Genomic DNA, 18230 nt, shown 5'->3' on the forward strand with positions numbered 1-18230 from the left:
AAGATACTGGCAAAGCAGCTTAACCCTGCAGGGATAAATCTCAATTTGTCACACCTCCCCCTTCTCAAGTTTAGGAGTTGATTGTAATGCAGTATTGTGTGTTTTAATGCTGCTTTAGCAAGCAGGTTGTACAGTTATTATAACTGAATTTAGGGGGAAAATACCACTCCTTTGCACTTAGACCTCTGACACCACCTAATGCTTTAGTTCCAAATGTTTTCCCAATATCATCAGCTGGTTTTCCCTGTTGCTTTTATGGAAGCCATCACGCAGCAAGAGAAGGGAAAATAAGATGTGTTATTATAGAACAGCATAGCTGTTTTCTTCTTGCCAGTATTTAGCAATTTTTTTCTTATTTTTCATCCTGTGTTTTAAATGTATTTGCTTAAATAAGAATTATGCCGAAATCTGAGATCCTCTTCTCTGTTAAGTTTACTCTAAAGAATTGTTTCAGTTATTCTGCACATACTTGCCAGTTCAGCCCATGTACTTTTCAAAGATGAATATAAGTATTGTAATTTCAGTGGCACAAAGCATGTGCAATCAGGATGGGAATTGTGCTTAGCTAGTACACAAAATAACACAGAATTAATGAGAATACTTAGCAGGAAACATCAGGTTAAACATGAAAATTATATTTCATACCACTCCCAAAAATAACTTGTGGAATCCTCAGAAACCAACTGTGGAGGAAGCAGAAGAACCACAGTAAGTACGAAGTACAAGGATAATGTTGAAAGAGTGAAGTTGTCATGGAAACAGCTCCCAAACGAGCATAGCCACAAAGGCAGCACCAGACCACAGGATCATAAAGATGCTTCAGCAGTTGGGGTTGAACCCTGGCCTCCACTTTCCTAGGAATAGCGTTTGCTTGTAGGAAATAGAGGCACTTTTATCTGTATTTCTATTTCAGTGTTGGTTTTTTTTTTCCCCCTAGCATTAAACAGGGAAACTGAATTTAATTAACTTCTTTCTAAGTAGAAAAAATTGCATAGTAGGGTAGCTGTGATACTTGGTGCGTGCTGGGAAAATGTTTGGCTGGTCAGCTGTAGTTCAAGGGTGTATCATCTTCTTTGGGAGATACTGTCCTTTCATTATCTTTTGAATAGATCTTCTGTAACAGTAATTTCAACAAGTTTCAGAAGGTATAACTGAAATTAGCTGGTTTTTAATTCCTTGGGTCAACCATATCTATAATTAAATGAAAAATTGAAATAATCTCCTTTAAAAAAAAATTTATTACTACGACTATTTCAAACATCGTGCAGTGAAGACTGTTGCAAACTAACAACTTCTTTGAAATGACTGGCTCATTTTAACTTTCCAGAAATCTGTGGAGGTTGCTGTCTTCATTGGCTGAACTTGTGATTTCTTGTTAAAATTGTGGTTTAATATTGCAAGAGTAGCTATTTGCTCTTGAATTCAAACTGATATTTTTAATTACATTTTTTAACATTTAGTGTTAGAATTAATGCTTCCTTTTATCTGACTACAGTAGATTTCTTTTCTAAAATTTGCTAATAAAAAACATCTTTCCGTGTTTTTGAAAATAAATTTGAACACTTGATACTGGTCAATCACACAGGACTTTTTTACTTTCAAAATATCCAGGACAATGTTAAATATACAAAACAAAGTCCACTGTAGCTGTTCCACTAGGCCAGACTACTTTTTATAGTTTTGTTTGATAAAGCTGCTAAAATTTAAAATGAGAGCGATTTTTTTTCCTTTATTCATATGTTTTAAGAAAGACTGAAATCTCTACTTTGCCGTAGCTCAGAGAAACATCTGCCTTTGTGTTGTACAAGGCCAGCTTTTCAGTACTGATTACCCAGGTACCATCAGAAAACTTACATGGAACTAGAGCTGACAATCCCAAGTTTACACAAAAGTGGAGCTTTTTATGTGGGAAAAACGTTTTTCACTGAATAGGGATGTGCGTATTTTTCCCCTTTTGACAACTTTGATGATCCATGATTATAACGATACAGTTTTGTTGAGAAGAATGAGTCAGAAAGGAAATGCTTCTTAATTGATTTGTTTTGCTGCCTGCAAAACATGCAGTGGGGTTATGTAACATCTTACAAGAGATCAGGCATCAGGAGGAAAGGTGACGAATTATTTTCTCTCTCATATCTCAGCTTGGTTTGTGGCTGGCTGAACAAGAAGCGAAGGATGTACTTAACTTTTTTCCAGTTGTAAATATTGTTTAATTTTTAAAGCTGCATTGCAGAGGAGATGCACAGTTGGGAGGGAAGCGTTTGCTGGCAATAGGAAACTGAAACAGCTCCTCACAATCAGGCTGAAACTTCATATTGGTCATCAGAAGATGAAAGGCTATGTGTTATCTCTGAGCTGTAATCCTATTACTCTGGAACGGTGGCTCTGCTCTCCCTGCTGTCCAGGGCTGGGAATATGCAACTTCTTGGCCTAGTGCCCAGATAGTAAACCTGCCTTTTAATATTCTGCTGTCAGTCTCTTCACAAAGCTTCTGCCTCTAGAACTTACATTTAGTTATATGATACTGTGCAAAAATCCAGCATTGTTAGGGAGGAGCTGCTAATTTCACATACTTGCAGGTCCTGGTTTTGTGTGGAATGGTTGCTCTTCTTTCTTGAGATGTTTTCAGATTTGTACAACACTTTTGTGCATTAGATGTACGTTGCCAGCCTTGTGTAAGGGATGTTTCAGGCAAATTAATTTACAAGTCGTAGTTTTTAAGATGATTTATTCTATACAGGCCTGCAATCCATCTTTATTAAAGTACTTCAACTTAGAATAACTGTGCTTTTCTGTGTGTTGACAGCTGATGAGACTGTGCCATCCACTGCAAAAACCATGCTGAAAAATACAGCTTGTTATTTCCTTGTGCATTCTCTTTCCTTAAGTTAAAATGTTTGCTGTAGTAACTTTCAATACATAATCCAAATAGGAGTTTTACTGAAAGGATTGCAATATTTGTGTGTTGTTGCATGTAATAGTTAATAATATCCATGTCATCTTGCATTAGTCAGATCTTGACAGAAGGAGTTATTCCAATTCGGTTTTCAGCTATTATGTATGTATCTTTTAAAAAGATCAAATTTTGTTAATGAATCCTTCTACCCCTTTCTTCCTTGTCTCCACATAACCATTGAATATGCCAGTTTGGATTTCTTCGCTTAGGACTGAGGTTTAAGTCACTTAATCATAGAAGCAGAATCAAATGTATTTAAGCAGAGCATTTAGAATAAATTGAATTGGTACTTGAGAGCTAAAATATAGGAAGAAAATGCTGGGCTACAGCTACTCAGAAGTTCTGCCCTTTCAAAATACGTCCTGTAACATAAATGGCAGGGTGACTTTAAATGTTGGTGTACCCAAATGCAGAATTTCCATCTGCAAATCAAGACTGTCTACACAATCATTTTTGCTCTGGCTCTGACCTTTGGAGAACGTTATGTGGAAGAAGAAAGACTTCAGCCAAAGTTTAGAAAAAACAAACATGCCCACACAAAGTTGCAAGTGCTTTTTGTTCCTCCTAATCCAAAGAGGTTTTTTTTCTCAGTACAGTACAGTGATTCATAAATCTTATGCATTAACAGTAAAATCCTTTCCTACACAGTTCAAAAGAGCACGTTTCTTACAGTAAGTCAAATAGATGGGTATTTTTTATAGAGTGCATTGTGGGGTGGAGATGACTAATGCCTTAGTCAAAAATAACTTTAAAAGATACAATTTTTTTCAGGTGTAACTTGATGTATACTTAAAATGTTTCATCAGTCCTCAGAAATACCATGGGGAAATATGCTAATTCTAAATATTTTTTTCTTTTAAGAGCTGGGAAAAAAGTCTGGATCTAGACCTACAAAATTTTACTATTTTAAGTCAGAACAAAGGCAAACATTTGTTTTGTTTATAATTGCTAAGATGCTCATAAAGATAACCACACTGTCTCTATAATAATTCATGGTTTGTAACAAGGTGTTTTAATAGAGCTGCCAAAAGGAGAAAATCATAGAAACTTACTCAAAGCAGATTTCTAGTTAACTTCAAGCAAAAGGATCTGGGAAAAAATCAAAATACAAAGTGTTCTATCAGTAGAAAAAGACAATGTATGCTGTAAATGCAGCAAACTCCCGAGTGTGTAATCATTCACACTAACTTAGCAATGCCTTTCTTGCTCAAAGGTAAAACTGAATCTGAAAGCAGTAACATCTGTTACCTGATGTAGATGGTTTTATTTAAACAAAAGATTATTGCCTTTATATAGTTTGGAAGCAAACTCGTGTAAAAATTAATTTCAGCTTTATTTTCTTAAGTATCCTTTAGGGTGCAGTGAAGAGTGTGTGGCCATGCATGTTTCAAAAAAGTACATTTACAGTTAAAATTGGAGTTCTTTAGAAAGATGCTTTAAAAACCATTTTTTTCTGAACATGTAAAGCTACCAAGTCTAGTTCTGTTGTGGTTAGACATCTGTTTCACTTTTTGTGATAAATTTACAGTGCAGCTCTAGAATAGGAAGGTTGGTCTTTCATTCTTGCTACAAAGCATGAAACCAAAACAAAAGTTGTTTGCGTTACTAAGCAGACCTTTTCCTTTTTATTATTAGAATGTGTGTTGGAAAGCTTCTCAGTAGTTGGTTTTCAAATGATGTTATACAGATTTCTTATCTTTGTTGTTAAACATGGGAGGGCAAATATTGAGGTGGGGAAGATTTGGTTGGTTTTTGTTTTGGAAAGAATATTGAGATAAAAAGAAATGTAATGGAAAACCTTTACCCTCAACATGAGATGAATCAGCTGGGACTATGCTTTAGAAGTGTGGTTTGCTGTTACTGCTGTTTTACTGAATGTTAATATAAATGTTTATCTTTAAATATTTTATTATCTTTTGCCACATTGAGAGAATTATTTATAGCTGGGCAAGTAATAATATTTAGACCTTCAAAATTATTCTTAAGAGTTCTTACTTGCTGTCTGATACCAGCTTTTGTCTGATATTGGTATGAAGTCATTAGGTGACAAAGCTCAGGTTTTGGGATTTTTGCTGTGTCCTGTCCTTGGATCATCCCAAATAGGTTTGGGGCCATGCACAATCCACATCAGCAGAGAGACAGGATGAACCACCTTGTGATGCTTCACATCAAAAGTTGGAATTGCCCCTGCAGGTCCTTGTCTTTTGCTGCTTTTGAGAGAGCCTCTGTCCCTCCTTGCCATTTATTTCGTTTGAATGTCAAAAACTCAGTGGAGTAAATGTAGGACTTCGCTTCGTGGTCTTCACATACAATGGTTGAAGTAGACTTCAGTCCTGCACTTCCTTTATTCAGAGGTAGCCACTGGGAATGTCACTACTTGACAAAATAGTGTTTTTATGATGGCTTGAGAAAAATACACCTCCTTGTTTAAAGCTTGCTGCAGCTTGAAATTGAGCATTCCTTCAAACATAACTTACAAGAGAATTATTAGAGAGTGTATATAATTTTTTGTGATTAGGTTTCAGCAGTATTCTGTTAAAAAGTAGTATTTCCTTGTTTCTGAAATGTTTTACTATTTAAATAAGTCACTTGAATTGTCTGTAATTTCTTATGTTTGAAAAAAGCCAAAGAATATTTAAATGCATAGCAGAAATGCCTTTTCTTTTCCTTGGGTACCCCTACCCCCAGTCTTGTTTTCCCTTTGCTTGTTTTACTTGTTCTGTAGTTGTCCCTATCACTGCAGCAGCACCAGGTCCCCCCTGGTCTGCGGGTGAGAAGTAATAGAGGCTGGCAGCATTTCCAGTGCCCCACCTTCCAGGAGTCCCATCTGTGGGAGTCCTCCCAGGCTGCTGAAGCAAAGGGAGCAAAATGCCCAGACAAACGGATGATGGCTTGGCGCCTCTTCAAGCCGGGAGCTTGCATACAGCCCCTGGCTGAAGAGGAGCAACCTGCTGGTTCCTGGGGGAGGATCTGGTTCTCTGTGCGGCTTTGGGAACAGCACTGCTGCCACAATGTGGGGAGAGTCAGAAGGGCAGAAACAGAGGGTAGAGGCTCCTTCGTACTCCTTGCCACGTGTTAATGGATGGTGTTTGAGGAGCAGCACAAAACTTCATCTTAGTAAGGCAGCAATTATCCTGAGCTATTGACTGCATGATAATGGTTTAAAGAATGTGATGAGAATTAAGTATTTTTACATTCTTGTCTTTCATTGTTTCTTGACATTGAGAAAAGTTATTAAACCCTTTTTCTACTAGATTTTATCTTCTCTTTAATATGCAGGTGTTCTCTTTTTGTAGAGGATGAAACTAGAAAATTGTACAGAAGTGTGGAGAGGGTTGGTTTATTTGTGGGGGTTTTTTTGCCGGTGCCAGTTGTCTGGTGAAGTTCATGTATATGTTTCCCGTGACTTTTCTTTTACAGGCTCAGAACAAAGAAACAAAAGTTCTGGCTGCTGCAAAGGTGATAGATACTAAATCGGAAGAAGAACTTGAAGATTATATGGTGGAGATTGATATTTTAGCATCCTGTGATCATCCTAATATTGTCAAGCTCCTAGATGCTTTCTACTATGAAAACAATCTGTGGGTAGGTATTTTTCATTTTCTAAATGCTTTTGCTTATTTCAAAAGGTTACTGAAATTACACTTTTTTCTTTATCAAAATATCATTTGTCAGTCAGATTTCTTCTGGGTTGTCACTGTTGGGATAGCTACTCAGTTTCAAAACTAATTTGTAAATTGTGAGTATGACTTAGGAAATTGTCACTGCAGAATTGTGTTACACTGAGTCATTTGGTCAGGGGTTTGAATCTAAAATGTGGAAATTAGCAGTTCATTTTGGTGTATTGAGAGAGTTCTCAGCTGGTGCTTATTTGTAACACCAGGACTCAGATTTTAATTACATTAGCACGATTTAGAGTGAGGTTCAGAACCACACCTGGAAAAATAAATAATATGCTGAAAAGGTCAGCCTGTGAAGTATGTAACTTTAGATACCAGTGAGTTTATTGGCACTCCCAGGAAGGACAGTTTACCAGGACTTGAACCATAATTAATTTACTTAAACCCTGGGTATTTGTACCTTGATGTGCAGTGAGCCTACGTGGGACTGCACATCCCTGCTGTGCTACATCCTGTGTGTCTGCTTGGATAGCTTTAGCTGTGACAATACAGTTTGTACTTTTAGGTCATCCAGTGCAATATTTATAGGTGCTTTTGGAATGGTACAAAGAATACATGGTTGGGGGTTTTTTTAAGAGTTTATATTTCAAAAAGATACCTAAAACAAGTAAAAGAAAATTTCCTTGGGAGCCTTACAAATAAACTTTATCCTTTGAGCAAATGGTGGAAGTGTAATACTATGTTTCCTGATGCACATTTATTTTGCTAAGCTCAAAACTTGGTGATCTCAGTGCAGAGTAAAATATTATATAAAACAGTGGAATACTGAAAAAATTTCTATGCATGAAGGTCAGCATGAAAGCAAGTATGCATAGAAGCACAATATGAAACTGAGTGGGTAGGCTTCTCTGGCGGAATAAAGATAGAAGTAAATACTTTGAAAATAAAATTGTAGCTACATAGTTACAGTGAAATGCAGGGGCTTGAAAGCCACGAGGATTATGATGTGGTAAATAAACAGAATTTCATGCAGGGGAAAAACAGAATGATGGTTGGACATTAAATACAGTTTTGCTTTCCAAGTTTAGAAACATGATTTCTTGAGCAAAGAGACCTCTGTCAGACCAAACTACAAATTTTAGAGAAATAAATTCTTTATGTACAATTTCCCACATTTGACTATTTGGCACACAGAAGCATGTAAATGGAATAATGTTTATAGGATTTACAAAGAGTTGCATTATATAATACATTTGTTGGTACCATTGTTGTGGGGAAAATAATATTATTGTGCAATAATAATTTGAAGTATATGTGACATAAGTGGCGTATATATAAGTGTTGTGGTACAAGGTATACTTTGAGATCTCCTCTTTTATGGGCAATTATACTCTGATTTTTAAATTACTCTACAGGAAAAAAAAAACAAAAGATACTATTTCCAGGAACAATTGACTGTTGAGATTCTGACAAGAAATACTTCTTAGCTGTCAGACAGAAGATTATAATTTAATGTTTAAAGTGCAAATTAATAAAAAACACATGAGGAAGAGTGGGGTATCAGTCTTGGATGACATTTCCTCTTTCTTGCTCTCCTCATTTCCTTTGTCTCCCCTCTTTCTCCTTTATGTATATTCTTTCTGTCCTTCATATCAGCATAATTTGTGCTCAAAAATAATTGCAATATATTTTTGTTTCAAATGGAAACTCAGAACTGGAGATGGACTTGTTCTAGTATTATTACATTCTAGGATAAAGGCCTTGATGTATTGTAGGTATGAATGAAAATGCAGGAAAATTGATGTAAACATCTGAATTTAGTAATTTTCTGTAGCTTTCAAGAGTGTTTTTCCGTATTTTCATCTCATCTGAAACAATATAGGAGATAGCATCAGCTACTGGAAAATCATTTAGCTCTTGGACTTTTCAGTCAGAGAGATTATAGTATAGAAGTAGAGCTTAATAACCGAGAAATGAGTTTGCAAGGATTATGTAAATCACATTACAAGGAGTAGGTTTAAGCTGACTGTGTCATTATGTTTTATAAGTTTTATTATGCTATTTTATACTTGGATTAAAACTTCTGTCTGAGGGTCTCGAGGCATTTTCAAATAATTTGCTCGAGCAGCACAGCCCTACTTCTAGCTGGGTAACAGTACCAATATTTTGCAGGTTAGAAAAATAATTTGTTGAGGCCAAATACTCTGAAACTCTGATCTCCCAATAATGCTCCCTTAATCAATGATACCATTCAGTGGAACTATTTAATTTCTAATTTCTGTTTTTGTTTTTTTTGTTTATATACAGATCCTGATTGAATTTTGTGCAGGAGGAGCAGTAGATGCAGTGATGTTGGGTAAGTAAGACTTGTTTCATATGTGTATTGTATTGATATGCAAATATTTATGTAATTGGTGTGCTATATGTTTTGAATGTTGGGGTTTAAAAATTAGTATTTACACCTGTATCTTTCATTTTGAAAGTGTCTATTTACTTTTCCAAGCATATTTCGGTCTTGATTCTTTAAGTGAAAGTCAAGAGTTGTTATCTGCTTATGGAGCTCTCTGCTGTCATAACATAATCTGTATGAGCCTTTTTCAGGATCTCATTCTTCTCCTTCCACTGCCACCTTCCAAATTACATTGTGATAATTCTTTATATTGCATCTACATTAAAGTTAGGGATTTTTCTCTGCTTATTCCTCAAATTAGGTGAATGCTAATACCAGTAAGTAAAAGACCTGGTCTTTAGCATCTCTATGTACCACACAAAAGAACCAGTCTCTAAACTATGTAGCTTTTTCACAGTTCTGATATGTACGTATACATAATTCATAATGAGAAGGGAGTTGGGTTCAAGGAATGAGATCTTTATTGGAAGGAGGAAATATTCTAAGAGAGAATTTTCTTCTGACATGTGATGCTTAGAATCTGTCAGATTAATTAGTTTTCCCATATATTACTATAGCATTTGCTATGAACACATAACGTAAAATGCAAAAATGTTGTGATTATTTCTGTCTCTCTCTTGTAGAGCTTGAAAGACCATTAACAGAGCCACAGATCAAAGTGGTGTGCAGGCAGACACTGGAAGCACTGAACTACTTGCATGAGAATAAGATCATCCACAGAGATCTAAAAGCTGGCAATATTCTTTTCACATTAGATGGAGACATTAAACTAGGTAAGCATGTTGCAAATAAAACTCTGTCCTGGAACTTGGTATGGTGTTTTAATAGTATTTTCCTTAGGCTGTAGTTTGTCAGAGTTCAATATTTACCTACTGAAATACCAATCAACAATGAGACGTTTTTCAGAAGCAAATGGTTTGATACTATCAAGGGAAAAAAAAAAAAAAAGCTTGAGCAAATATCCTGACCATATTTGTCACATCTTCCATACTTCAAAATCAGCACAGGAAGTCATCATAGGTCTTACTGTTTCTTAGTATAAAGTTCCTGATTATACTTACCTTTACTGTGATAACATCAGAACTTGCCTTTGAAGTTGTTTGTTTGGAAAAGGAACATTCTTCATGATCACCAAAAAGCAGTACCTTGTACTATTGTCTCTTCCTTTATTGAGAGAAAAGTAATAATCTTAATTACCCATCTTAGTTTTCCCATGCCTTTTTCAATTGTTGCACTGAAATTAAGACCGAACAGTCTGGAACAAAATTAATACAAGCTTACTATTATTGATTTCTGATTTTTTTTTAATCTCAATTTAAGCAATCATCCACATGTTTACTCAGCTGACCATTCCTCCATGCAGAACTGACAAAGGGCTGGTGGTGGTGAATAGCATCCCTTCATTCAGCCAGGAAAGGGCAGGAATTATCTGGATCCACTTTGTTTCAGGGGAAAATGTGTATAAGCTGTCAGCCTTTACAGTGGCTCCACCCATGGCATGCTTCCATGACATCCCCTCCCGTGCTCTCAAAGCCTTCCCTCTGAGTGGTGTGTGATCAATTGTATTTCTTTGGATGCACAGAGGGCAAAGGTAAGGAGAATCAGAATATTGCCACAGGGAACTGGGGCTCTAAATTTGCAGCCTTGATACAGACATTCCTTTTAAATGGAAGCAAGACTGTCAAAATTCAGAAATATATCTCCTGCCTAACTCGAATTGATCACAGTCTCAGCAAGGTACAGTGCACCTTCTCTATTAAGAAACGGAGAATATTTAGGAACCTGCTTTGCTGTATTGATCAGTTCAGTGTGTTTGTGCTTTTCCCTGGATCCCTTCATACAAGATTATTGCTTGTACACACAGTCCTTGCATCTGGCTTTCTTTTAGTCTGCAGAGTACATGTAACTTTACTGGTGTAGCTTTTCTTTGAAGCCTGAGCATTTAGTGATGCACTCGGGGTCGCAGCCTGATTTTTAAATGTAATAGAACCACTGTCTTAGTTTCCTGGCACTGCTATCAAAGAAAACTCAGATGATAGCAGGAGTCTCATGGTCATAGAGAGTAATTTGTTTCAGTTCATTTCCTCACATGACCTCGCTTCTCCTCATACAGACTTGGAACTATTTTAAGGTTTTGTCAAGCTTAACTGGTACACAGCACCTTGCAGGCTGTCAAGATACTACTTAACAGTTCAGACCACAGAGAGATTTCTTCCACACGTGCATTTGGTGATGCATTCAGGTCTGCTAATTAAGATTTCTAAAAAAAGACTTGATTTAGTTTTGAAAAATGTACAGCATCCTTTGAAGGAGCATTTTACTCCTTTTAAACTACTTGTATTTGGATTCTGTTATACAAAGAAATGGGTAATTCCTTGTTTTACAGATATGTGAATGGCAGGTAAATTTCTTTAATTGCATTTTATTTTTATATGGATATGAGTTTTATTATTTAAATACCTGTAGTCCCTCAAAATTTCAGAGTTTTTGCATTTGAACCAATAGATTTTAGTCCTGATTTTTTTTTTTTCCCAGAGCAAAATTAGACTTCTCAAGTATTGAGCTCATCAAGTAATTTTGTACAGATTAAAGATGGCAACATATGGCTATTTGTCCCTTTGCTCTAATCTCTAGATCTTCATTAAGAAAATTGTCTGTTATAAGCATATAACACTTATTTGAATGTCATCTTTTTTTTAAGTGAGAGATGTAATGCTTTATAGACAAGTAATTGCAAAGAGATGAAGTTGTTTTTTGGGTAGATATTACATGAAACGTGCATATGCAAGCTTTCAGATATTTATTATAAAGTGAAAAATCATGTGGAAAGAAACATGTAAGATGAAGGAAAGGTGTAACTTCATGAAAATCTGAGTCCTAAAATTAAAAATTGAATGAGTTTTTGAATTAATCAGATAGTCAATGTCATCTTTGATGAATACAGACTTCATCGGCTAAAGAAATTTTAATTAAAATAATTTAATGCACTTTTTCCTACAGTAAATACATATTTTGCTTTTGTCCCACACAGCTCAACAGTAGCATTTTAGTTTGGGGTTTTTTTAGAAATGTAGAATTAAGTTTTATTCAAGATCTTTTATTATAAATGCTATAAAACCTTGGCACTTGGCTATCAGAACACAAATGTTATCTCACTTTGAAGTTTTAATACTGCAGAATGTTTGCTCTGGAACATACACCATTTTAAAAGAACTGTAAAGTAAAAAAAAATATAGTATGTTTTCCACCACCCTGTTAATAGTATTTTACTGTTTGCTTTAAGCGGATTTTGGAGTATCAGCTAAAAACACCAGAACAATACAAAGAAGAGACTCTTTTATTGGTACACCATATTGGTAAGTGCACTCTTTTGCTGACTTTTGAGTATGAACTAGTATCTTACTTTTAATTTGATATTACAAGCTTGAAAATACTGTGTAAATATACTGATGGTAGAATGAGCTTCTGGAAATGCTTCAGTGATTGTGTTTAGACCTGTTCTCAGAACAGATCAAAAAGCATTTTCTAATCTGGTACTTTGTTGCTCTCTTTGCAGGATGGCTCCAGAAGTAGTAATGTGTGAGACCTCTAAAGACAGACCTTACGATTACAAGGCTGATATATGGTCTCTTGGCATTACTTTAATAGAAATGGCTCAAATAGAGCCACCTCATCATGAATTAAATCCCATGCGAGTGCTGCTGAAAATCGCAAAATCTGATCCGCCGACATTGGCACAGCCTTCAAAATGGTTTGTATTTTATTGACAGCTTTCCCTCCCCAACTTGAGTACAAGGCATGCAAAGTTGTGTGTTTGCTAAACTGATGAGCAGAGCCCTGTCGACCTTTGTGGTGTAGCTTTTTGCATTAAGGCAGGTACATACATACCCTATATATGTTGTACACAATTGGAACTCTGGGTTTTTTGTCACAGTTCTATGTAGAAGTTTTTATACAGAAGTATTTTACAGGTTTTGCCTTAAAATGTGTGTGGAATAGCTTTTTTACAAAAAAAAGTCTGTAGTAATGGACTTGAAAGCTATCTAAAAAAGATGGCTGAAAAGAAAATAAAGCATTTTTATACCAAGAAAATATTTTTAAAAGCCATTATCTATTTGGTCAATTTAATATCTTCACATGATTCAGTTAGTGATGTAGCAGATGAGCTGTATTAATAGTCCAGAGCAAAAAGTAAATTCTTCTGTTAATGGACAAACCTTTTAAAGATTGTGTTTGTGCTGTATTGGTCTTGGTGTTCCTGTACTCTCCTTGTGTTTTCCTGAATCAGTAGCAGGACTTGGAGTTGTAGTGTAGGTTCATATGAAATTAAAGAATATTTCAGTTTATATGCTAGTCTGATGTTAAAACAGAAGAACAACCTCTGCCTGTTTGCTTGTTGTGTGTAGGTCATCAGATTTTAAAGATTTTCTGAAGAAATGTTTGGAAAAGAATGTAGATGCAAGGTGGAGTGCAACTCAACTTCTACAGGTAGGAAGAGTTAATTGTTCAGAACTGTTGTTTAAAGGCAAGTGTATTTTGTATTTTTTAAAAGCAGAGCGGTATTATAGTAATTACTTAAATATTTTCAAATTAGGTGTTTGCACACAATCTGTTTTTAAAATTGATCCTTATTTGGTAAAATTTGATTAAATGATACCAAGTGTAGATCAGGTTATTAGTTTAACATATTTTGCTGTAATATAACTAATTACTTTGCATAAGTAATTATACTTTGATACTTACAAGGGATGAAGGAGTTGTTTACGTCTGTAGCCAGTTGCTGACAGGTGTTTTAAAAGCTTTAGTGCTCAGCCCTCCTCTGTAATGCTGTCACTGCAGAACAGCTGAACAGGAATAGATGTGACCAGGTACATTTGATTGTGTTTAACGTCAGCAACCATTTGCTTTATCCACAATCTGTCCTGGCACATGCTGAATACATTTAAGCACTAGGGCCAAGCAGAGAAAGAAGATTCAGGCAATAGGAGAGGAACAGGTACCTGTTTGCTCTTAAAGAAAAAGATAGAATTCTAGTTTGTGTTAGGAAAGGTTGTAAAGACAAAGCACATTTTTTTCTAGAAAGAATATTTTCTAGATAAAGCTTGTCAAGAAGTAATTTAACTGTGGAACTAAAATGAAACTTAATTCCAGGAAAAACAACCTTTTTAAAAATCTTTCTACTTCTGTTCTTTGGATTGTAAAAAAGGTCAGTATAAATGAATCATTTGTATTTTTAGCAAGTTTGTTAGACTACTTATAAAGTATATTTGAATACAAATGTTTTGATTTTAAGACTTATATAGAAAAAAACACATTAGGACAGTTGCGATTAATGTTAATTGTGAATCTTCAAATGTGAGAGAACTAAAGTAACACTTCTCTGAAGTTATATTTCTTTCAAGTTATGATTTTCCCACTGTGTACTATGAAGTCATCGCTTAATATTGTACTTATTTTTTTTGTTTTCACAAGCATCCATTTGTTACTGTTACTTCAAATAAACCAATAAGAGAGTTGATTGCAGAAGCTAAGGCTGAAGTTACAGAAGAAGTTGAAGATGGCAAAGATGAGGATGAAGAAGAAGAAACAGAAAATTCTCTGGTCAGTTTAAAATTTACTTTTTTAAATATGTGGTTGCCAATATCCCACCAAGAATTTTGTTTCAGTTGTATTAGCCCAACTTTGGCATCAAGTCTTCTAGGAATAATATCATAAACATACTCTAACCTTATTACAAAATAGGTAGTCAGCAATTTCAAAATTAGCATGTTTGAACTCCTTAAAACTACTAATAAATAATAGCTAATAAAGGCTAACATCTTCATTTTTTACACGCATATGTGATATTTTTAAAACTGCATACTGATTTTTATATAAATGGTTTTAAGTCATAATGACTGGGTGAATAGTAAACATGTTGTTTGGATTCCATAAAGTGTTTAAAAGATTAAGAAAGGTATTTGACTATTATGCTGTAAACTAAGTTTGTGATTTTTACAGCGTGGCTATCAAAGAAAAGGAAGAAACCACATATTTTATAATGAATGTAGTTCTAAAGATGCTTTAAGAATCTTACAGCGCAAGTGTGGTTGCTCAGAGGAAAAGGTGGGATGTCCAGGGATGGGGTGCAGGTTGCAGAGTGCTCAGACTTTGTGCTCCCTTGTGCCATCCAGAGCAGCTGTTCCCTGCACTGCTGGAGAAGCCAAGCGCTTGAGCAAGAGCAGGTGCCTCCATTCCCTCCTCTCCCATCAGCACGCTCCTCACGTCCCCATGCCTTCTTACCGTGTTCCCAGTCCACCCTGCAGTCTCCAAACGTGCATTCCCACCAGCTCCCCTCCTGTGGATCATCCACCACCTCCTTCCACTGAGGAGCTGCTAAGCCATTGATCCCAGGAGGGTTGGAGTGAAGTCCACCCTGGGACGCAATCAAGTATCCCACAAGCAGCATTGTAGGAAAGTTTGAGGTACAGGCCTTCACATTATTTACTTGGGGTAGTTTTAAACACTCCTGGGAGATCAACACTAAACTTCTAGAACAATTACATGAAGAAATATTTTAAATGCAATTTTGACTCAAAAGGAATTGTTTTCTGTATGCTTGGGAAGTCCTTAAGGTAGGAAATGCACGATCAAACCTGTGCTTGCTGCAACAGCTAACCTAGGATGTTCCCCATGGCAAATCAGAAGCCTGATCTGCAAATTACAGGGTTCTAACAGTAAATGCAGACAGACAGATATCACAATCACTTTGAAGAGTGCCAGGGCAATTGTGGTTAAAATGATGCTTTATTACTATATTCTTTTGGATGTCTCTATGGAATCTGATAACATTCATTCATATTCTGGCAGCGGCAGTTTCTGCAATGAGGTAACTGTTTCTGTTCTAGTTCTGTACTGCCAGTTAATCAGATCTGCTGGAGGTTTTCACCATTTTAATCAGGTTTCAATGTGATTAAAACCAGATAAAAAGTTTTCAGGCATTTTTAGCAAAAAACCACGAAGTGAAGTAGAAGAAGGTCTTAATATTGCATTTTATCAGTGCTACACTAACTAAAGCTACAGTTTCTTCCTTGCCCAGGTGGCACAAAATTGTCTTTCAAATCCAGCTGCAGCTGGGGCTGTTGAGGATCTGAACTGATTAAAAAAAAAAGGAATGTGAAAAGAAAAAGACCCTTGAAGAGTAGCTGATGACCATGATCCCTTTTCCTTGGTCACAGTGAAACTTTTCTGTTCAGAGCCTGTCTGCAGTTGTTCTGTGATAGTCCAAGGGAAGGACTCTGAGATTATCAAATTCACATAACTGCATGTGAATACAGTTTTGATCTCTGTTCAAGTATTCTTCCATAAAACTGCTTTGATTAAGTTACAAAATGATTAAATGTTTTTCTTGCTTTAATTTTTTAGCAGTTACCTGCGGAGAAACGTGCATCCTCTGACCTTAGTATTGCCAGCTCTGAAGAGGATAAACTTTCACAGAATGCCTCTGTCCTGGAATCTCTCTCTGAGAAAACAGAAAGTAATGCCATTGAGGACAAAACAACTGGAGATGAATCTGAGGACATTAAACTTAGGAAAATGGCTGATAACATACGCGATACTCCCGTTAGCGATGTGAAAGTGCAGAACGGTTCTGTGCCAACTGGTGAAGATGAGCAAGGTAAAATGGTGCCAGCAGAAAAGAATACAGAAAGCCTGGAAAAAATGCATGAGGATACAGAACCCCAGGAAGGAGGTAAAGAACTTGATGTGGAAATAAAGAATGAACCTAACTTAAAAATAGAGAAAGAAAATTCTGTGGCAAATGAACAGATAGAAGATGATAAACTGAAAGTAGTACCTATAACTGAAACTAAGGTAGAAACTGAAGAAGGCATTTCTAAGGAAACTGGTGAAAAAGAAGAGGAGAAGAGAACAGACCTCTTGGACAGTGAGGAAGAAAAGGTCCCTGCAGAAAACAGAGATACAGAGCAAAAGGAAGATAAAGGGGAGGCACAGAAAGAGGCAGTAGTAGACACCACTACAGAAACTCTGCTTCGTGCTACAGTTAAAGTGTCTGATGAAGAAAAGGAACTAATAAAGCATGGAATTGACAACATAAAGGAGATAGGTGCTGTTGCTGAAACACCCATCAGTGATGGGGATAAAATACCTGAGCTGGAGGATAAGCCAGTGGAAAGTCAGGCTAAGCAGGTCCATGAGATAATCAGCTCTGAAGAAACTCTATCAGAAAGCCAAGATAAAGTGATGGAAGTAGACACAAAACTGGCAGAAAGTGAAAATGAGGGTATCAGTGATATAAACAGCACAGAGGAAACAAAGATCAAAGACTCTGGAAAAGACAACGTAGACCAGAAGGCATTACAGAACAAACCTGAGGATATTCCTGATAAACTGGTGGATAAACTGATTGGTATGGACCAAAATTCAGGAGAGCACAGACCTGAGAATATGCAGGAAAACAACATCCAGGCAGACAAAGAACATCCGGAAGTTACCTCTGATGAAATAATGAAGAATAAGCTTCAAGATGCTGTCAGTGAACAAGCTGATGACTCTGAAGTCACTCCAGTCCCGAGTATTAGTATTAGCACTGAAGAAAATGAGAAGGTCAAAACAGATAATCAAGGCAATACTGAGACTTTACAGCAACTGGATTCGGAGAATTTGAAGGAAAATGATGCAGATTCAGGCACTGGTTCTACAGCTGATAACAGCAGCATTGATTTGAACTTGTCCATTTCTAGTTTTCTTAGTAAAAACAAAGAGACGGGATCAATATCTTTACAGGTAAGCGTAAGCATATATTTTTTAATATAAAATCTCATGTGAGTGTAACCGTGAAATTATCTCCAAGTGTTACCTTTGCTACAAAGAAAAGTACTGAGTGAGAAACCAGTAAGGCACATATATACAAAGCTTTGTAGAAACCAAACTATTCTAAATTGCACAGTACAACAATGTCTGGATTTTGTGCCGTTATGCTAATTAATGTGTTACTGTATTGCATAATTGTATAACCTATAACAGGAGGTGTAACAATATTAAACATGAAGATTTGTGAATGGTTGTAGCTCAGAGCTGATACTCAAGAAGACCAGCTATATGCACAGAATTCCTGTTTAATGGGGAAAATCTCTTGGAACATCTAATCTTATACTGAATTCCTGTCACTTCCATCTTCTGTCCCTCTGTTTGGATTTGGGAGACCCAAGGCAGACATTCTGCTGGATTTGTTTATTCCAGT

General features: G+C 36.1%; 1 protein-coding gene across 2 annotated transcripts in view; it reads left to right on the plus strand.

Moving 5' to 3' along the window:
- SLK (STE20 like kinase) overlaps nt 1-18230 on the plus strand; it is a 48005-nt gene that overhangs the window by 13405 nt on the left and 16370 nt on the right. The window contains exons 2-9 of one of the 2 annotated variants that reach the window (XM_017726186.1): nt 6377-6541; nt 8884-8932; nt 9610-9759; nt 12270-12342; nt 12543-12737; nt 13393-13474; nt 14459-14587; nt 16391-17773. In XM_017726186.1, the coding sequence (XP_017581675.1) occupies nt 6455-6541; nt 8884-8932; nt 9610-9759; nt 12270-12342; nt 12543-12737; nt 13393-13474; nt 14459-14587; nt 16391-17773 (2148 nt within the window). In that variant the 5' untranslated portion in view covers nt 6377-6454. Of the gene's footprint in view, nt 1-6376; nt 6542-8883; nt 8933-9609; nt 9760-12269; nt 12343-12542; nt 12738-13392; nt 13475-13973; nt 14193-14458; nt 14588-16390; nt 17774-18230 lie in introns of those variants that run through there. The other variant, XM_017726187.1, reaches the window with a different exon arrangement.

The sequence above is a fragment of the Corvus brachyrhynchos genome, unplaced genomic scaffold, assembly GCF_000691975.1.
Source record: "Corvus brachyrhynchos isolate BGI_N302 unplaced genomic scaffold, ASM69197v1 scaffold61, whole genome shotgun sequence".
In the NCBI taxonomy this organism is placed as follows: domain Eukaryota; kingdom Metazoa; phylum Chordata; class Aves; order Passeriformes; family Corvidae; genus Corvus; species Corvus brachyrhynchos.